The sequence below is a fragment of the Limulus polyphemus genome, unplaced genomic scaffold, assembly GCF_000517525.1.
Source record: "Limulus polyphemus unplaced genomic scaffold, Limulus_polyphemus-2.1.2 Scaffold158, whole genome shotgun sequence".
Lineage (NCBI taxonomy): Eukaryota > Metazoa > Arthropoda > Merostomata > Xiphosura > Limulidae > Limulus > Limulus polyphemus.
This window is the reverse complement of record NW_013665768.1, coordinates 170,910-194,526: the sequence shown is the minus strand read 5'-3', so window position 1 is coordinate 194,526 and position 23,617 is coordinate 170,910. Positions and strand designations below refer to the sequence as shown.

Here is a 23,617-nt window from a genome sequence, read left to right as displayed (position 1 = left end):
GGATACTTCCTATATCACTTCCTCTTTATATGAAAATTATATACTAATTAGAGTTTTGTTATTGGTACTAGTACATTTGGAAATGGCTTAGTTCTTAACTTTTTTGCTTCGAGTTTATTCCAAAATGATGTATACTAGTCATGCTATTCATTGTTATTGGTCCGACTGGTATGGATCAGATAGCGTATCAAGTTATAATTTAGCAGTATACCTATTCTTAGGTATTTCATCTAAAATTTGGACTAGATCAGATAAAATACAAGTAATTTTACTTGCAGTAAAAGGTGGATTTAATACTTCCTCATCCATGATTAGAGCTACAGATGTGACTTGCAATATGACGTCTAAACTTTAGCCGACGTCATATATTTATGTATAAGTGTTTTCTGGATTAAAACACACTGTTTTCAGATATGGTATAGAGATGTGCACAAGTAAATACGAGTTGGATGTTGATCTCTTATATATGTGTTGGTAATGATCGCTAACACAAATAGCATAACGATTGTGGATACTGCACAACTACCTTTGTCTGATTTAACAATTTGGTATCTTAATTCAATGAAACTCGATAACATTCTAGCGCATTCGATAGATAAACCTGTTTTCTGCATTGATAAAGGTAGTTTGGTATCTTCATTCTTCTTTATCTTTTTTTCTCGTGTGATTATTTTTACGCTTTTCTTTACCTAATATTGAGGTGTTTTCAACCTGTTCTCCTAACCAACACCCAAATGAAGCCTAACTAAGAACGTAGATGTTTACAAGTTAATTAACGACTTACACTTTGTGTGACTAAAAATCTGATTCACTGTTCACTGAGGGTCGCGGGTTCGAATCCTCGTTACACCAAACATGTTCGCTCTTTCAGCCGTGGTGGCGTTATAATGTGACGGTCAATCCCACTATTCGTTGGTAAAAGATTAGCCCAAGAGTTGGCGGTGGGAGGTGATGGGTAGCTGCCTTCCCTCTAGTCTTACACTGCTAAATTAGGGACAGCTAACGCAGATAGCTCTCGTGTAGCTTTGCGCGAAATTCAAAAACAAACAAACAAACTGTTCACTTGTGGTTGTTTCAATTTCCTTCGCTGTTCGTGTTTCTTTCTGCGGATACTTGTAACTATCAATAAACTTGTAACTTGTAGCTATCAGTAAAACTGAATACCACATTAAGATTCTACGTACTTTCCGTATCTATGTGATTCATAATACATCTTCAGCTGCTTAATCTAAGATCCTCAGTTACAGTTTAGAACTGCTTAACTGATGGAAGCTTGGTATTACTACCTTTTTTATATTGATGGTTTCTTCTAACCTTGTTTTCCCTGTTGATCAGTCTTTTGACGACACCTTCCAGGTTAGAGACTTGCCTGTTATTCAGTTTTAACACCTTCTCTAGCTCTTTCTGTAGTTGTTCTGCTTTATTTTGAGATAATAGCCAACGTGGAGATTCCGGAAGAAACCTATTAGTATAGATCAGAAACATTAATGGCTTTTTATCTAACTAGAACAATTATTTTTGTCAGTGCCACCAATATAAATCACCATCATGTGCATGGTTCACGGTTTAATTTACCAACAAAAACTGTTATTACAAGAACTTATAAAGCAATAAAGGTTCCTTTAAATGGACTTGCATGTTAAACATTTAACTGTTCTTAGCGTAGCTGTATCAAAACATAATACCTAAAAATAAACTTTATATAAACAAGACTCACCAAACTTTAATTACAAACATAAATTAATAAATTATAGGATTCTGGTTATCTTTGATACTTCTATGTCAGACTTGGTTCATATTGGCTAACTTTATTAATGTAAATGTTTTCCTCTTCGATAAGACTTATCTTTCAGGGGAGACACCTCGCGGAAAAACACTACATTATTGTCTTATTTTGTCAAGGTTGATAATGACGTAATAATAAAAATTTCTGATAAAGTTAAGTGAAATACTATTTCGAGATGAAAAATGTTTGACTTTGGCAAGATAAAATATACATATATAAACGCAATGAGAATATGATAATATCAATATATTTTTCATTACAATTAAGTATATATTTTTCGTGTTTCTCCTGAATCCTATTTTTGCAAAGTACCATTTCTTTAAAACGTTTATATTTCTTTTACTTTAATTAGCACTTTATTCACAGATATTAACAATCCTCCTTTTATGTTGAAAACAACAACAACAACAAAATATGATAAATTTTCTGTTTTCAAAAGTCGTTTATATTTTAAGATTAAATCAACTTATAAGTTGCAGAATATCAATAAAGAAGATTGTAACCATAACCAAACCATCACTGATTACTTACTACCATAGACTAAACAACAATACACCAAGAACAGTGATAGTCATTTGTAAATTGGACCAGTCTCTTATCAGCCACGCTAATCCTGGCAAGATGATATAGCCGAGAGCCCAGCCAAATTCGAAGCATATCCCCAGGACATGACGGTAGTCTGCACCGACTGACTCCATAACTGTAGAAAGAATTGGACAAGTTATCCCTGCTAAATATTGCGTGGTTACAAAACGTTAACGTTTAAAACTGAAACAAAAATAATCAAACCTGATATATTTGTTAAAGTGAATGAACATCAGCTGTTCAAAATATTCAGAATTATTATTAAGCTCAATATGTCTTTCGATTTACCACCTATCACTGCGTATTACCGGTTTTGGGGTACTCTCCCTCATCAGTAATCCTGCCGAATAACCCAGATGGATACAATAGTTGAATCAGTTCTATATACTATTTAAATCCTATATAAACATAGGTTTACTGTGGTGAGTAAAAGACAACTTGAAACACCATATATAAGATATATACTCCACCATTATATTATCTTAAGCCTAATCTTGTTATTTAGATTCTCCTCTGTTAAGAAAAAAAAAACAAAAAAAAACGTAACACACTCTCATGAGATATCCAGTTTTATATCCTATACATCCATTATAATCAGTCAGTTCTTCCATTTTATCGCATCATCTAGCCAAAGGCAGGGCGTAACCTTTGCTGACACGCCTGTTTCTTGGCTAGATTCAAATAGCATATTATATATATATATATATTATTTCGATTTGTCCTTGTCCAAAGTTACTGATGAGGGTTAGAGTTTCCGAAACCGGTATCACTTGCTGACAAGTGGTGAATCGAATGATAGTTTGGACTTTGTTTTCATTTCTATCTTATTAAACAGCTGAATAACTAAATAACAAACATTAATGCTACAATATTCTCCAAGTCCTTCAAAATGCTGAACTCGACTGTTGCTTGAAGAACCTTTAGGCGGTTTTTAGAATATCTTAATACAGCCATGACGATTTAAGCAGTTTCTTTCAACTTAAAGAGATTCGTTTTCGATAAGAAGCCGTTAAATTACTCCACACAAATGTTACTTTTTAGTAGGATTTCACTAACTGTCTTCCTGAATAGCAAATTTTTTATTTTCTGATCTACCTAAAGTGAAAGTTATTTTTGAGCGATATGCAGAGGTAGATTTGACAAATTTTCATTCTCAGAACTATTTTGACAAATACGGGTCCTTTCTGTGAGTGCCATAATAACATACGTTTCCATTCTCTAAGGGTCCAGCATGGCCAGGTGGTTAGGGCACTCGACTCGCAATCTGAGGGTCGCGGGTTCAAATCCCCGTCACACCAAACATGTTCGCCCTTTCAGCCGTGGGGACGTTATAATGTGACGGTCAATTCGTTGGTAAAAGAGTAGCCCAAGAGTTGGCGGTGGGTGGTGATGACTAGCTGCCTTCCCTCTAGTCTTACACTGCTAAATTAGGGACGGCTAGCGCAGATAGCCCTCGTGTAGCTTTGCGCGAAATTCAAAACAAACAAACCATTCTCTAAGTCATATGAAGGGATATGATTTTAAAGCTTTCTGATCCATTTAAATACGCAATTTTTAATTCCCTGATTTACCAGAAAAGGTTCATTTCAAAAAATTGTTCTATTTTCTATATCCATTCAGAAGGAACGTATTAGCATATTTGTCATTCTGAGCGACTTGAAAAGAAGCATAACTTGAACGCTACCTCAAGTAATACATACTGGCAAGCTTCTAATGGCTTTTACATTATCAAAGATTCGTTTTCGAGTGAAGTTTTTACCTAAAGAGAAGGATTTCGATAAGATTTTTCCGAAATGTTTCACTAAAGTATGAACAGTTGGTAAGCTACTGTTGACTTTTTTCATCTAAAGAGGCACGTTTAAGTAAGATTTCTCTGAAATGTTTCACTAAAGTGGAATAATTTGGTAAACTTCCATTGGCCTTTTTATCTCTAAAAAGTCAGATTTTCCTGAGCTTGCACTGGACTTTTTCAGCACAGTAAGATAATTGGGTTAGCTTCTATTGGTTTCTTTCATCTAAAGAGGCACATTTCGGTAAGCTTTCATTGACATTTTTTTCCTCTCTCCTAAAAGGCACATTTTAACAATAAAATTAAAGTAGTTGGTGGATTTTCTTTATTTACATGTGATTGTTATTGCTTTATGTGGATGAATTTTAAGATTTAGTAAAGGTAATTTCAGCTTATAGCAAAATCACTGTCATCCAGTATTGGCTTTGTTCAATACACAAATTTCTGTTTTAACTCCGCTGGTTTTCGGCATCCAACATATTAAAAGCCAGAAGAAAAAAACAGATTAATGGTCTATCTTAATTTAAAAGGATTTTGTCCCATAGAAGTTTAGAATTTTAAAATAAAAATAGAAAAGTAAATATTGGGTCCACGCTAGAATTTTACAGTAATATATCCCAAAAGAAAATAAAAGGCACGCCACTAACTGTTGGTTGATATAATGTATTACAAATATTTGAAGATAAGACATATACAAAATTGTCAGAAAATGTTATACTAGAAGGTGATGTATTCAACAACGTTTAGAGCTTAACCCCTTTGTCACGTTTAAGATTAACATCTTTCTACTGTTACCTTTTTTTTCCTAAATTGTCATAACTATTTAGTTTTCCGAAATATGTTACTTAACAAGTTTCTATGTGTTGCCCTGCTATGGGTATCTGTCAATACATTATGAAGTTGCTATGTGTTGCCTTGCCATCAGTTCTCTGTCAATACATTATTAAGTTGCAACGTGTTCCATTGTTATTGGTTCTCTTTCCTTACATTACCAAGTTACTTTATAATCCTCTGCTTTGGACTCTCTGTCAATACATTATTAAGTTGCAACGTGTTCCATTGTTATTGATTCTCTGTCATTACTTTACCAAGTTGTTATGTGTTGCCATGGTATGGGTTATGTGTCATTTCATTATCAAATTGCTTTTGGTTTTCTACAAACACGTACTATGTGCATTCTGTTCTATAACAATACATTATTGTTCATGTATTATTCTTTGTGAATACAAATCTTCTGTCAGTGCATCAACAACTTTCTGTTGTTCTTTTTTCAGTAGTTTACGACTTCGTTTGTAGTATATTCTTAACAGTCACCACTTAGCTGTTTGTTTAATGTAATTAAGTTGCCACGTCGCAACGGTACATGAAACGATATGTCGAATAGCATAAAATGTAGGTTTAGGCATCAGGTATTAAAAAAACAAACTATTAGAGCATTTAGAAAACTTACGTAATACGAATGAAGTAGCCGTTGCTCCTGACATTCCAAAATTGAGAATAAATCTAAGGATCAGAAACATAACAAATGTCGTAGAGAAAGTGCATGCTATACCAGACGGCAAAAAAAAAGAGAGTGATACACGTCAGTGTGATGGGTCTACGACTATACCTGAAAATACATTTCATATTAATAAGCACTAATGACACAATTTTTTATAAGCAAATCATATAATTATATTTGTGATTACTTATTGCAGAAACTCTTGAAATGAATCATATTTGTCATAAAACAATATTATTATACTTACTCTATTTACTACACTACATTCTTTATTCGATCCCTTAGTTATTTTTCGAGAAGAAGAGTGCATAATAGTATCTGGACTACTTTGTTTCCGCCAAATCTACTGTCAACGGCGTGTTTCGCGCAATGCCAGATATAATATCAAATATTACAAAACTAATGATTCAATAATTGTGAAAAATAAAATAATTATCTTTTATATTACTTATTGCATATTGTAGGAACTCTTAAGTTGGCTCAGCTCATTAATTAAGCATAATATCACAGCCGCTTACAGCAACCATTTACAATATAATATTAGTATCACTACTTGAAATACTGGACTTACGTTGTTATCTCTGATTTTAATTCAAAATAGAATAACAGCAACTTGTACAGTAGGGAAGTTATTTTACTAATTACAACGTTCCTACCAGTAGTATCGGGTCATCCTGAAGTAAAAGTTACATTGAAAAAAAATACAAATGAATTCGAAAGAACGTTACAGACTCGTGATGTTGAGGACAAGTTTATAGGTGGCGTTAAAATAGCTTTTTTTGTTGTTGTTGTCTAGTTCTTTTCGAATGACTTCGACATTGTTTTCATTGATAATAAGTTATGTTTCTTTAAAATGTACAAAACATGTGAGGGTCCTTTAAGACAAAAACAGAAACCGGAAGAGAAATGAACCTCAAAAATAAACATTTTAAAAAACCCTTACGTGTTTTTGAACGTACCAAAGGAAGAAAACACTATCAATGGTTCTGTAAAAGTTGCTGGTTATTGAATTCATTATTCAGTTCAGTAGGTTCGGACAGTTGACCACATATTAAAGAAGAGAAGAAACTTTCTGCTATAACAACGGTGATACTCAATGACAGCAACCATTCACTGCCATACACCAGGTCCCACTGTGAGGTAAAGTAACATGTATTTCATCAGTAATCTTGAACATATTTTGACTTATAATTTCACTTGCAAGGTATCTATTTACATATGACAAAGCAAACATAAGATAGTATGGAAAAACGATGTACACAGTAAGTGATGATTATATATTAATTAGAAAACGCACATTTTTATTATATATTAAAAACATGTAGATGCACAAGTTCTGCTTACTTCAGCTTCGTAAGGAATTATTTACAAAAAGAGAAATAACCTTCGAAACACGGGATGATCAGAATTATTAATCTTATTGATATATGAATATCAGAAACAGAATTAAAACAACCATCTTAAACGCATTAGTAAGATGAAATATGTTTTTTCATTAATTCCGCAAAATAACTAATTTTGCTTTTCTCAATATCTGTATTCTATCGATACTCGCTTTTAGTAAGAAATTGACGTGGTCTTAATTTTGGTTGATGAAAATATATATAGTGAATTAAAGACAAATAAGGAAATAATGAATTTATTCTAGCTATCTAGGACTGCCTTTCTTTAATTTTGATAACTTAATTGTATCTAAAGGTAGAATAAATATATTATGATGAAATTTAAGTGTCTTTAATAAAATGTCTTTGATAAATATTTCGGTCCATATTTGTCAATTAAACCTTCAGCATTCCTCACTGTCTGAGTGGTTTCCCGGGCTTTTATAGAACCCCCGAGAAACACGTGTTTTCGAAACCTATCACATTACTGCTAAAAAACTGCTTCTTTCTGATGGAGTCTTACACTCTGAATAAAAAAAAAATGTTTATCGGAGGATGGGGAGCTGTGAATTCTGATAATTCAAATTCTTCAGTATTAAAGTGGTAATATTTCTAAACAAAACTGCCTGAATAATAGGAACCGAAGATATTTTTTACGCTGCACACAAATACACATAAATAGATACAGTTTGTAAAGATGTAGTAAAGGAAACTGAGAAAAGCTGTAATTAACACGTCTGAGCTGTACGCCATTCAACATCTTAACTGAGTAGGATTCGTACCAATATTCCACTTAAGATTTAGCAGGACACAAACCATTATCCTTGTTAAGTGAGCAGGACTCAAAAACAAGTTGCTAACAAGGCAAAACTCGAACCAGTATCACTACTGAAAGAGACTGAATGTAAGCAACGCTCCTGTTATCTAAGCAGGTTTCTACTCAGTAACTCTGTTAACTGAACGGAACAGTAACCAACATCCCTTCTAGACAGATGTAAACTTTATTTCACATTACTTTATTGATGTTGCATATAGTGTGTAAAAAATCAGCAAAACGATATACGACATAACTCCTATACTTCAACTGTTGAATATGAGACATCAGTAAATAACGTGAAACAACTTTTACACTGTAACTCTTTGATGGGATTAGGTTAGGTGTAACTCTTTGATGGGATTAGGTTAGGTGTAACTCTTTGATGGGATTAGGTTAGAACCTCACATTATCGACAGTAGTTGAAGTGTATAAGTTACGCTTAACCTATTTGCGCCCGGTGTACGGTATTATGCAACCTTTGACCTTTTATTAAGAAAAATTAAAAACTCGTAAACATCTCCAAATTTGAATGTATGGGCATTTCAATCATACATCAAAATAACCATGGGACATTTTGAAATCTAAGTGTAAATTTTTGGTAACTATGAATTATAAAGACATAAAAACCACTACGTGTTAAAACATAACAATACGCCCATAACCGCTAACCTACAACTAAAAGTACAAACTATATTTCTTACATGATCGGCCTATCTAAGGATTACAACTTACATAGACTGTATTAGTAAAATAGAAAAAAAATAACGGAAAGTAGGGATCGTTGGTGCAATAAAAAAGTAAACAAACAAGTAAAGTGATAATAGTTGGGTAGATTTTAAGACGATTTTCAGGCCCTACTTTGGCAAATTTAGACTGCTTCATTTAGCTATACGGATCACAATGCCAACCAAAGTTTAGCTCATATATTTATAACTTCGACAAACTTAGAAATAATATAGCTATAACGAAAAATGCTCAGATAGTTGAATGTTACAGTTTTTGACATCAACTTTAAAAAATCACTGTTTTTAATCTCTCTCAGCTGAAAAAAAAAAATTGAATAAAAGTCCAGTGACACAGCTTTTCGAGTATTTAATTTCTTGACTTTATAACAACGTTTCGACTACTAGTGTGTTCATCATCAGGTAAAATGTTGTCTATTGTATGAAGGTATTGCGCGAGCATTTTGTCCCAATTTAGAAAACATATAGGGTAACACTTGTGTTTTGGTTTAAATAAGGGTTAGTTCATGAGTAATTAACGCTTCTTCTAGTAATGTTGTTCTTGTTACATAAAATTTTCTAGTTGCTAATATTGATTGGATGGTGATTCATTGTGCTGTACTTGTGATGGGAGATTGTTATGTTCTTTGATCCTATTATTTATGTTGCGTTCCGTTTTGTCTATTAAGTGCATTGATATTTGTAGATGCTTCCATCGTTGAAGTTGTCAGAATAAACCTTCCTTAGATGATCTTTGATTTTAGTACTCGGTTTTTTGAATTAAAAACTTTAATGCTTAAATGTATGTTTTATGCTTGTTTCCAAATTTTTATGAAGTTTTTAGCTACATAATCATGGTATGGTGAAACACCTATTTGTGTGTCTGAGTTTCTTCTAAATCTACGCATTTTCGACTTTGTTTAGTCTGTGGGTAAGTTGTTTCTGCGCAGGTGGGAAATTTATTTATTTACACAACCTGAATACAGATTCCAAACGGGAGCTAAAAACTGACAATTAGAACTAAAGATTCGATTTTTCGTTATCATTATTTCATCCAAAGCAAATATTAATAAAAGCCATATCAAATGAAAGTTTAAAATTTCAACATTTCACTTGTAAGTTTATTTAGGAGAAAATTTGTGGGGATATATTGCAAATAATTTTTCAAAATTTATTTTCGCACGTTTTCTCCGAATGCGACACGAAATGCTCGGGCGTGAAAGAATTAATGATATTTTACTGATATTACATATTATAATATCACCTCATCAACAACAGTTGAAGTGTAGAAAGAGTTGTCATACTCCCATGATGTACACGTGACATTCGACTGTTCTACTCTTGAAGGAGAATCAGTAATATTTTTATAAATCAGACAGTGGCTGTAGGTGGCGTTGTCATTATAATTCTTCACAGGGGGGATGGCTAGAGATTTCCACTGGTTGATAGTCAGATTGGAATAGGCTGGTGGTCTGCTGCACCAATGGTCAATGTCGGGAGCGAAAAATGTCATGACCAGAATATGGCAAGAATTTGGCATTATCACAAAGAAAGCAATTAGGAACACTCGTTTCTACCACGGACCATAGTGTCCAGTAATGTCCACCAAGTCTTGTATTTCTTGTGATTCATCTTCCTGAAGATTTGCCACAATATTTCTGTAAAAACAAATTCAATAATAAACCATATTATTTACAGTAATCATCTAAAGGAAATTTTAAATATTTTGAGTCACGTGACAAAGAAGATATACATATTTCCATAACCCAATAATAAGCTACAGCTCTTTGTTAATCTTTACCCTGCGGTAACTCAAAACAGTTATTGTATCCTACTGTGATTTGAAATAATTACAGGGTATGTCAATGTGATCTGTTTTAATCACTGTCATTGGAAATAGTCACTGTAAATACATGATTTTATTTCATGTTGTCTTAAACATTAATCTGATCATTTCAGTAACAGTCGTTTTTCGTCGTTCTTCCAAGTGGGTCAGTGGAAAATTTGCGCATTTATAATGCTAAAACCTAGCAATACCGGTGGACGAAGTGCAGATGTCCCATTTCGTAGCTTTCAACTAAGAAAACGTTTTATTTGTCTTAACTTTTAATTTTCTACCCGATGAAGTAACGTAACATTTAACCTGATGTTACCCAACATAGTCATTATCTGTTCCCCTGACCTTATAAAACATGATGTCATGATAAAGTTAGATACTAACCAACTGCCTCTGAAAACAGTTACCACATACCACTATGATTTGAACTTAACTTCCTGTCACCCAAAACAATAAATGTAAACTTACTTTTGATTTACAGCTGTTACACGAAACATTATGCCACTGTGGTTGTAAACATTTAACCTACTTTCATACAGTCACTGTATATTACAGTGATTTTAAGTTTTAATATATTGTCACCCGAACTAGTCATTCTATCTTACCGTGATCTGAAGTTTAATATATTGTCACCCGAACTAGTCATTCTATGTTACTGTGAGCTTAAGTTTTTATATTTTGTCACCCGAACTAGTCATTCTATGTTACTGTGATATTAAGTTTTAATATATTGTTATCTCGTCATTTCGAAATCAAAAATTCTTTCATTGATTTTCATGCAAAACTATCTTCTTTTTCATTTTCTCTTATTAAATAGTTCAGTTACATATGGAAATAGAATATCAAAATGAAAAAGTGAATGAAAATAAAATAAAATGACTTGTTTGATAAAGACGGAGGAGGGTAGGGGGAGACTAGATCTCTCTCTTTATATACCAAACACTTTTTTATTGCAGTAAAAGTTAAAGATATATATTTTAAAAATGAAGTTACAGAACCAACTGACAAGAAGTGGACAAGGATCTACTTCTAATTTAGAAATAGCGTATTACACACGTTCTCAAAAGAATGTGTCAAGGACTTACAACTTCTAATCTAGAAATAGCGTATTACACACGTTCTCAAAAGAATGTGTCAAGGACTTACAACTTCTAATTTAGAAATAGCGTATTACACACGTTCTCAAAAGAATTATCAAGGACTTACAACTTCTAATTTAGAAAGAGCGTGTTACATACATTCTCAAAAGAAGGTGTCATGGACTTACAACTTCTAATTTAGAAAAGTGTGTAAAACACTTTCTCAAGAAAAGGTGACTCGTTTATTCTGTACTTCAACTTATAAAAACGGTTGCGTACGTTCTTAAGAGAGGGTGGTAGTTAAAGTTTCTCTGTGAAGAGAAGAGTGTTGTGTTCCTTCTGAAGAGAGGGTGGCAGGGTAGCTTAACCTGTATGGAGTGTGTTATATAGTTTCTTATGAAATGGTGGTACTGCTATAAAGCTACAGAAATAAAGATAAGTGTGTGATATATGTTATTGACAAGTAATGTGATACATTCCTTACAAAGAAGGTGATAGGGTTAAACAAATGTTCAACTGAAAGCAGTTAAGTAGTTTGTGAGAGAGTTTTATAGCCTCTAAGTTGAATAAGATGATGTTGTTTGCTTCCTGAAGAGATATTGGCTGTTATGCACTACTCAACTAAGCAGAAATGTTATAAACTTGCTGCAAACAATGTTACTGGCTTTTCAGATGAGGAGTGTGGTAGATAATTTCTGATTGCAGATATGTAACTCAGCTTCCAAACTGGAAAGGAGTGTGTTATATACCATCGTAGGAAGAGATGACTGAGTTGAAAATTCAAATGTATTGAAAACATTCTGAAGAGAAAATGATATGGTTATATAGCTTCACAGTGGAGAAGGAAATAGTTTTGTACTTTCTCAAGAGATGTTTTCAATGTACTGTAATGCCCAACTTAAAATGTGTTATATACTTTCTCTAGAGAAGGTGAGAGGGGCTATTCAACTTCCCAACTGAAACAAACTATGATGCATACCTTGTAGTGAGAGAGTGACAAGCTCGTACACTTTATCAATTAAAGTGTATGTTAGATATTGTTTTATGATATGGTGACCGAAAAATACAGATTTTATACTTCAATAATAATGTTACATTGAGGGTTGAGTAAATCATATTAAAGGGATTTTCAATATGCAAAGCAGCAAGCCACGTAATTACTACAACCGATGTAAAGTCGCGGTGGAATAGCATATATCAAAAATACCTTTTGACATTGTTTGGTGTTACGTAGGTAGTGTGACGTTACCGAAAATATATATTTTTTTGTAAAGGTATGTAACAACCATTTCTGACGCAAAATATTGATAAACTTGATCATAAAGATGCAATCCGACCGAAGATTTACTATTTTCAAGAAGGGTATATCTCTTGTACTTGAAAAAAGGGAATATGGAACATCATGTGGCACCAGGACTATCCAGAAAGATACCTGCAATAAATGGTACCCCAGCCATAGTAAGCATATTTCATTACTTTGTTACACGAAAGTCAGTGACAAAAGCCATTGTCCTCGTACACTAATGACTTATGGAAAGTAGCAAATAGGACTGATGCGTTTTAGACATAATAACCAGACGCCAGAGCCTTTTTATAATGGAAATTACACTGCGGGGATATTATTAAGATACACGGTTGTGGAATAGATCAATGCTGGACGCGTTGGAATGGGGTGTATTGACGTGGCAAGGCTCTAAAATCATTTTAATATTTCTTACTCAACCTCTATAGCGAGTTATTAGAATTTCAGTAAAACAATGTTAAAACTACATAAAATAAATACTTAAAAACTTTATTGGAGACACGAGATTTTGACGTGTTTTGGTGGGTCACAGACCCAACATCATCACGAAGGTGACAGCGGTGAAAAGTACTATTGTAATGTTTATATACCTTTTAAATCTTGCATAATACAAAAAAACTAGACCAATCATTTAGCAACCTCAGTAAACTTGGGTTTAGTACGCGGTGAAATTTGTAAATCCTATCAATGTTACCATTAAATCCTCTGTCAGTGGAAACATGTTTCAAGAAATTCAATATCGACAATGAATCTTTACACGAACAACTATTTACAACATTGTATATATATATGTGTGTGTGTGTGTGTGATGAAAGCTGGTATTTTTATGAGAATAGAGATGACACACTCTCTTGTTTGTTTGTTTATTTGAAGTTCAACACAAGGGTACACAATGGAATACCTGTGCTCTGTCCACCACGGCTATCGAAACCCGATTTCTAGCGCTGGAAGTCCGTAGACATACCGATGTGCTACTGGGGGGGGGGACACGCTTTCTTGTGTGGCGGGAAAAAAATATAGTTTTCTCAAAACTGAAGAAATCATTACATTTTTCTCTCTTTTAATTAAAATATCTAATAAATTTAAGCATATTTCTTGTTCTATTTCCAATGCAGAATTTCCTGAAACGCGTGTTTGTTGAAATCTATTAACGTCATTGCCATGCCGTTACAGAAGGATGGTGTCATTGACATGCCATCACACAAGGAACGTGTCATCAACTTATCCACGAAATGGGCTTAACCAAAGCTATGTTTATGACCTGATTGTTTGTTATTAAACACAGAGCTATACAATGGGCTGTCTGCGCTATGCCCATCATGGGTAACGAAATTCAGTTTTTAGCGTTACAAACCTTCAGATTTACCACTGAGCCACTGGAGAGGGGGGGGGGGCACCAAAGGCCTGCCATTCCAATTCAAACAATAATATCTGGCAGAGAAGTGGTGGCGTCTGAAAGCTCATTGCCAAACAACCGAAGAACATTATTGTTCTGAAATGTGAAGTTTTGTTACTCTGGTAAACTAAATGTGAATGAAATATTACAGAGAATATATTAGCTGTAATAAAACTATAGAACTAGACATCTTCTTTAGTTATACAGATAAGTTAAAAATATTTATGAGCTCGTCAAACATACTTCCTTATAATTTGATTTTACAGGTTGAAAACATTAAGAAATCTACCAGTACGATGAGGGGTAGATGCAGTAGTCAGATGTTAATCACTTAGGAACAGATACTAAAGACCAAGACTACTTTTATTGTAATTTACTAACATATTGGGATCCTGTATAACTCGTATTTCTGATTACTTAGTATACACTAGAGTTAATGAAACTGCTCTATTCATATAACCAATTCTACGCAAACGTCACAGTTCTGACAACTTTAGAACGATCACGTTCCGGTTTCTTTCTTTTTATTTCATACCTGTGCTACAATAGGAAGAAATGCTCGATATTATGACTCTTATCCTGACTACAGTAATTTACTTTCAAAAATATTTGCTGACAGTTAGGTTGTGATACATAATAATTTTTGGACATTTGTTGTAACCACGTGTGTAACACAATCCTATAATTTTAACAATGAGGTTAAAAGTAGCAGTGTTTATACTTCTTGACTACACTAAGGTAATACGAGAGGTACGTGTCAGAAGAGTGAGAATGTATAGATACATACATATACACGCAAACATAATTCAACTTATTCGTTTCATTCGATATCCTTTACATCACATATATTGGGGATATAAAAATTTGACTTCAAGTTAAGATATTTTACTCCTGACGCATTCTAAAATGATCACAGATTCAGACATTTAGAGCTGTTCCTTATTAGTTAATGCATGTGTACATAGTTAAACTCCATCAAATACTTTCCAGTACAATAATCTTACATTGTACATAACAATAAGTCTGATACGAATTTAAATTCACAACCTTCCTTTCTTCACCAATAAAGATTGTACATAATAACAGACATAAAGTAGTTGAAATACACTCTTCTTATTGTAAACCCGTATTGGGTCAGTAAAAGAGTGCTATAAAGTAAACTATTATGAATCTAACTGGTATATTATGCTGCACACACACATATATATATATATAATCACATTTAAATTCGTAGAGTATATAAATGTATAGATAAGAAAACAATCAAGCTAAATGTTGACTAATGAAACTTCACGTCACTAACATCGGTGTGAACTTGTAAACAAAAGAAAAAACAATCAGGCGCAGTGTTCACTAATTTAATTGTTAAGGTGACTTTAATGTTGCACCATTACACATTAATCCAAAATTTACTAGCCAAATGATACTTCACATTTTTATTTCTATTTCTAGAGATCTATAGAGCAAATTACATTTATTTGTGCTACTAAAGAATTCTTGACAAATGACGTATCTTCTTTATTTTTGCTGTTATAATTGCTTTTTAGTTTTCCTTCCCCAGGTGGCTCAGCGATAAGTCTGTGGGCTTAAATCTCTAAAAAAATCGCGTTTAAATACCTGCGGAGGGCAGAGCACAGATAACTCCATATGTAGCTTTATGATTAACAACAAAAAAACAAACTTATTTTCTTCAAAAATTACCAGAACTTTCTTTCCAGTTGAAAAGTTTCCAGATAACTGAGTTCTTAATTTCCTGTTCTTTACTTAAATAGAGTAAATGTAAATTGCTGTACAAAACATCATTTTGACTTTTGAAAAGAATTAAAGATAAAAAAAATGGTATTCCATCTTTCAGTAAAAAACATTCTTAATATTTAGTAAATCAATATTTTCAATTGTTGAGAATCGCTAGAAAACTAGAAACTCTGTACAAACCTTTATGTTAGGTGGGTGAAACTTGTGCGGGTCTTCCAGTTCCTTAAACAAGAGATCTGGTTCAATATGTTGTATAAGTTTGTCCTATATTTGTTTTCCTAACTTCTTAACAAATTTAATCGAACCTTGTCCTTAAAGGGAAGACTGTCTTAAACAAACGGATTTTGGGTAAATTTTTCAGTTCGATCACCCACGTAATCAAATAATATAACTTTCAGGAAAGACTAAATCACGTCACCCTGCTTAGGGACATGTAACAACCTCTGTTCACTACTGTGTCTTAGGGTAAAGAAAAGTAGGCTTAGAAACATACACATAAACTACATGGACAGGGGATTACGAGGCCTAAAACCAGCCAGTTAAATACACCGTATCAAATCATTAGGGCTGAAGAAAGAGAAGTTTACATAATGAACAAGCATAACGATGAATCCTGAATTTCTCGTGATTTTAATTTAACTTAATATTTTTGGATATTTTGACGAAATGAAAACAACAACAACAACAAAAAAAACAAAACAAAGTGAAATCACAATTAAATTTCCTTTTATAAGACTGTAAATACAAAAATTCCTTGAAATAAACTTAAGTTTTACCCTATCTCCCAGCGGTTCTCTGCGCCCTACTTTCTGATGATATGACGTAAATGAAGCGGCAGCATAATGTAAAAATCCTAATGTGTTCTGCTAAGGTTTGTTTGTTTTAAGTTAAGCACAAAGCTACACAATGGGCTATCTGTGCTCTGACCACCACAGGTATCGAAACGTAGATTCTAGCGTTATAAGTCCGCAGACGTACCGCTGTGCTACTAAATATTGTTTATCAATGATGATCTGATGAGTAAAAGTGAAGAAAATAAACAAGTGTCTCAACTTTTTACATGTGAAAGTCACCATTTGAATTTATAAAAGCATTATATCATACAGCATCAGGGTAGAGAAATGCGTAATATTAGTTTAAATTCGCAATACACTATATTCTTCAAGAATATCAGAGACACATTTCAATTGAATATTTTAGTGAGACAAATGTTTCTAGTACATGTATAATATTTTAAAAAAGCTTATCAAGGTGCAATGAGACAAACATATGGTTACTTACTCGTCGATCTGAAACTGCAAACGCTTGAACAATTCCGCCTGAGGACAGGACTTTTTCCTCACGATAAAATTATAGCATATGTACCAAAGTAAGTTAAATCTGATGTTTCACTGAATCCATATTCATTTATTATCATGACTGCTGCAGTGACAGAACTAGAATTATTTTAATTGAAGGACAAACCACATGTAATTAAAGAACTGGCATTGAAATGTTTAACTACTGGATATATATGGATGTTTTTGTTTAATCAACCGTTTTCGAGTTAATTTTTTCAGATACTGATTGCTGTCAGTGCGAATGGGTGACACGATATACCCACTATAGTAAAATTTCAGCTCAAAGTAGGCGTTCAAGTATGAATTAGCAAACTGAAAAAGGCTATATGCCTGGTTAGACAGAAATAATATTTACGATTTATGAGAGAATAGAGAGAAACCACCAGTGTATAAGCTGGCAGAATATATTGGAGAAAATTTAAATGGAACATTTTAAGAATATGAACTACAAAGAGTTATAAAGTTTCCCAATGAAGTCTACACTGTATAAGAAATATTTGATAGTAATCACATGGTAACAGAATCTACTATAACTCCATATATTGTTGTTATTCATGGTAGATCTTATTTGCTCTATGTTTACTCAGATATTGTGGAACCTAGTATTGTTGATGACGAGTGTGTACCACTGATATGAATAATTCAAGTTAAAGGTTAGGATGGAGAAGTGATTACTGAAACATTTACAAATCCTCAATACAGATCAGTTTTAAACAAAGTTTTCAGACTATTTAGATCTATATAAAGAACGACATTTTCGATCTATCTCATTTGAACAAGGGAGAGTGATCGTAATGCTTCATTTTCGAAGTCATGAGACTACCTTACTATCATGAACCAGCCATCTATGACGCCTATTACGAATACCAAGTGGGAAACGGATTACCTTATTATGCTAGTAGTCAATGGCAATGCAGACACGAATTGGGAGATGTGTTGAGTAACTTGTTTCGTTCACCAATACTATTTCTGAAAAAAGAAGCATTAGTCTTTGGAAATCAAGCTGTTCAGTAACGCACAAATTTAGCATCAGATGTCATACAAGGAAAATGTTTTGTTGATGCTGGAATGCAATGAACAATACAAAGAACTCAAAACCTGGCTCAAGATGTTAAAAAGATTGTTCTGCCTAACAAAAAGAAAATAAAACGGAAAGACATAATACCTAGAGATGAAGAACATCGACTCCATACTTTTCGACAAGTAATCATGAGTCTCCTACTACATGAAAACTCCTGTCAGGGTACAAAGTCTGAGCTAGACTTATTTTCTTTCCCTCCCACGCAAACTTTGAATGAGGAAGATCAGTGGACCGAATATTATCCCCTGTCTTTAGTGATCAACAGATGACCCATCAAATTTTCTATATTGAAATCAGGAGATGAATATTTTAGATCTGGCACAATCATATTTTCATGTAAAGGCAAATATTTTCAAGCCTGATAGGAATGACATAAAAAGGATGAAGATAAATCTGTGCCTGTCAACCTGTTGCTTCAGTCTCTATTTTCCTAAGTGGATGTACACCTGAATGACAAGCTCATTTCTTTGTCTCGCAATCTTTACATGTATAAAGGCCGACATAGAAATTTTACTGAGTTACAATGGAGAAGGCAAAAGAAGTAATTTGACATCGCCAATGTGGATAAAAGACATAGTAGGTAGTTTTGACCATCTCGATTTTAATGATGGTGGGAACAACGGAATCAAAGACCAATACATAAGCACACTTGATAGTCAAACAGCCGACATGATTGACCGTCTACATTCAGATATCTTTTTATAGGATAAGTTCTTACCTAATGGTGTATGTTGAAAACTTCAATCCTATGAAATGAAGATTTGTTTTGTATTCTGTCAAAGAATACATCAGGATTCAAAATGTTACTACAACACGTTTCTATCTACACTAGAAAAGTCAAGATCAGTCCATCACTCATAGTGTCACATGCTAAAGCATTTCAGAAAGGAACAGCTAAATAATATCTTTTGAAATAGAAAGTGTGCAAATCGTTTTCAATTCCTCAGGGAAACTTACAAGCAACTATCCATAATGCGTGTTTAGGTCAATTACCTACACATCTTGATATAGGATGTGTTGATGATGATGCATTTAATGGATATAGGAAGAAAAATTCATACAATTTTAATTATTATAATATAAATTTCATGGCAATCAATATGGATGGATAATAGATTCCTGCTCAACCTTTACAAACCGATTTTGATGCTGAACTGTATGCATGAAGCTATGAAACATTATTTAGTGGAACAGGGAAACAGTTTCAAGATCAAGAAATTAATATGGGATGTGACGAATACTCGGAGGATATACACTATTTGCCTTTGATCTTACACCTGTTCTACCTGCTAGAGATTCACACTTTAAATTGGTGAACACGGAAATTTACGAATTGAAATATGTTTTGGTAGTGCCTTGCCCAATACTATAAATGTTCTTGCCTATTCAGAATTCCTGTCAATTTTAGAAATTCATCAGGCTAGAAACATCATATCTGATACCCAAGAATCTATGAACACTTTATACATTTATTTGATACTCTCACAAGGTTTGTTTTTTGCAAAAGAAGTTGGGAAGTGTGTTTGCCAGTGATCAACTACCTGTTCATGCAGAAAAATAACTGTTCATTGTCAATCTGGATCCGAGTCATAAACCTGGTAACCACTGGTTCTATATTTACTTGGGTCGAGATGAAAAAGGAGAGTATTTGATCCATTACGACTGCCTCCACTTAATCTCAGCATAAAAAATTCATCAAGAACTATTGAATGTGAACTTACAACAAAAAAGTACTGCAATGATTGTATTCGCCTGTGTGTGGGCAATATTGTATATATTATGCTTATTGTCATTGTTCACATATGTCAAAATGAAAACTCCTCTCTAAATTTGGATCCCACAAAGATATTAATCATATGCTTGTTCATGATTTTTTGTAAAACGTTTTCATGTTAATACTTCCTTGATAGATGTGCCTTTTTGTGTAGATCAGATTGAAAAATCTTTATTCTGTGAAAATTGATAAAGTGTTAAAAAGAAGTATTGTGTCCAGAACGTTTTATTATGTTAAATCATTGATAATTTTAGATGTAATTTAATTTAGCCATTGATTACATGTTGAGATATTTAAGGTGATCTCGTCATGATTGTGGTTCCACTTTGTGGACATCATCGTCTCTAAAGCCATGTTTGCCTGCCATGCTGGTCTAGCAAGGCATTTCTTGCAACGAGCCATCATCTTCCTTATTGCCTGAGGTCGACACTAATGCGCAACAATCCCACTGACTACTACAGTACTATTCTACATATTACTCCTTTTGCTACATATAACAAATTTGTCTGCACATTGGAATCTCTTCTCATATCTCGTATTCTACACCATGTAAACCTGCAGTGTCATGTCAGGCTATGGAGGCCCGGCATGGCCAAGTGGTTAGGGCGCTCGACTCGCAATCTGCGAGCGTACCAAATACTTTCGCCCTTTCAGCCGTGGGGGCGTTATATGTGATGCTCAATCCTACTATTCGTTGGTAAAAGAGTAGCCCAAGAGTTGGCGGTGGGTGGTGATGAGTAGCTGCCTTCCCTCTAGTCTTACACTGCTAAATTAGGGACGGCTAGCGCAGATAGCCCTCGTGTAACTTTTGCATAAAATTCATAACAAACCAAACCAAGCTGTATATCTTCATTGTCTCTCCTTGTTGCTTCTTAGGGATCATCATCATTTTCATGATCCTTTGGTTCTGCATCATTCTCATGATCTACGGCAAATTGTCTGTAATATTGTGCAAGTGGTAAGCATTAGCATTATCATAGGAGTTACAATAGCCTTTGCACATCTCCCTCTTCTTTACAGTACTGTAAACAATTTAAACCTCTGACAGGACAAAGTACTAGTTAATACTACCTATTACTGGTCACTGGTGAAGCACCTTTTTTTCATTAACAAATTTAAATCAATGCATCTGCTCCTTTCTACAATAACACTTGTAAACTCCAGATCAACATCCTTTGAATCACGAATATTCTTTAAATATATTTCTTCCTACTGAGCTCATTCCCAAACGTCACTTCGAGTTTTGTGCATAATCTTGTAGAATGACTTCTAAATGCTTATCTTATGGTTCAGGATATTCAATTAACTCCAAAGGTGCAACACAACTCCTAGTCCTAATGGGTTAACTTATTTTCTTCTTTGATATGCTTCATTAAGTTTCCTGCTTCTTCTAGGTACTTTTAACACTGACTTTTACCCACATTCTTAGAAAACAATCCACTGTTATATTTTTCTTGAAACCATATAAAACTGAATATTTCCTCTTACCATTCAATAAGTCTAATTAGTGTTTTTAGAAAAACTCTGGAAAGAATTACCGCTTGCAGACTCCATACTCATATCACTCAGCATGACATTCTCCATCACACACAAGTTGGTTTCTGTCCCTATTTTTCAAAAATGGACCAACATCTCAGGTTATCTGATGCCATTACCAACCATTTTAACACTTCTAAGTAATAATCTCTTCTTCATTTTTACTTTATAAGTGCTTTCAACTCTGTCTGGCATCGAGGATAACTTATAGACTCAAATGTCTGAAACTTCCACTGTTGTATATCTGACTTATTCATGTTTTTGATCTGTATCACTCTGCCACAGACTTTAAAGAGGGCTCTCACTTCAACTCTTTTTTTGTCAGTGCTAAATTCTGCAAGGTTCTGCTTTATCACCAGTGCTCTGTAAGTGCTATTGTTTTTGACATTCCCTTTCCTCTCTTCTTATTTCTCCCTATCAATATGCTGATGCTACTGTTCTGCTGGCCACATACAAGATGATGATTACCCTGCTGTCAATACGTTTATTATATGGAGTCGTTGTTGGCATTTTGCCATTAATGCTCATAATATCAGAGATATTCTGTTTGGCCCTACAACGTCATGACCAATCTTTATTTAGTGTTGGTGTTGAGGATGTTCCTCTCAAACTCTCTGACAATGTGAAAATCTTGGAGTCACATTTGATAAGCATCTTACCAGGAGAATGCATCTAGTTTCTATTGAAATATTCTCTCGACTTAAGTTTCTTTTTGTCTGTCCAGCATCTCCTGGGATTTAACCCCCACAATTACTTCTTTACACATATAAGGCTTTAATTTGTCTTGCCTCACTATAGTCATAATACATGAATTTTTGCATTTCACATCTGGCTACCTAGTCTTATTAAAGACCTTTATTGCCATATTCCATTTCTGCAGATACGTTTTCACCTCTAGAATCTTTGACTTTGTTATGTCAAATGATGTCTCGTAACTCAAAATGTTAACTGTACTCATATGTTTGATAATCTCATCAACTAACCTGTCCACCTCATATCTTCTTTGGAACATTTAGTGAACATGGATATTATATCACTCCATTCTGATTATCTTGATCATGGTGACTACACAATGCTAGATTCTACCAGACACAGTTTTCTGACGTGTCAGTTATTTAATCCGATTTCAATTATTACTGGAAAAATGACAGAAATAGGTATTTTGCAGCACATGCAGACTCTTCCTTCATATACTTAAATTTATATATATTCAATATTTTTAAAAAAATTTTAGAATGTGGATCATATTTGTAACACCTCAGATATCAGTTTAAAAATCACTAAGACATTGTGAATACTGGTAACGTTTTTTGTTAGGTAAGAAAGAGCATATTAATGATAATTACAATGTTTTATCAATTATGATCCATTGAAAACCTTGGGGATAATACAAAGATATTACCTATTGCCCTAGTGTTTATAATTATTTTCAACATTGTACCTGAGAAGTAACAATAAGATATTACCAGTAGATCTAACATTTTGTAATGAGACTTCTGATAACTTCTCAGGTATTAGAACTGTGGTCAAAAATTGATTTGAATACAAGAAAATCATGTTGTTAGCTGTATGAATTAAGAAAAAATCAAACAGTATATAATATTACAAAAGAACAATCTCAAGAATTTCTACCAAAAATTCTCTAAGATTGTATTATAGATATTGAATTAAAACAAAGACATGAGTTGCTTGTGTTTTTTTTTATTGTCATTTATTTATTTCAGGTGGATTGAAGGTTACAGTATTTTTGTACTCTCTTTCTATATGTATTTACACCCACATGTGTGTATGTGTGTGTGCATCTATGTTATTACATATTAGAATTTCAAATAGCCTAACATTGAGTTAACTGATAAATTTAAATTTATAGTTAAATTGTACTTTGAATTTAGTAGTTAATTTGTATGTTGTATTTAGTAGTTAAGTAAAAGTCG

General features: G+C 33.5%; 1 protein-coding gene across 2 annotated transcripts in view; it reads right to left on the bottom strand.

Moving 5' to 3' along the window:
- Positions 1–23,617, bottom strand: part of LOC106476670 (organic cation transporter protein-like) — a 110,247-nt gene that overhangs the window by 25,803 nt on the left and 60,827 nt on the right. For both annotated transcript variants that reach the window (XM_022381366.1, XM_022381367.1), the window contains exon 6: positions 1,315–1,462. In XM_022381366.1, coding sequence (XP_022237074.1) covers positions 1,315–1,462 — 148 coding nt within the window. The remainder of the gene's footprint in view (positions 1–1,314; positions 1,463–23,617) is intronic.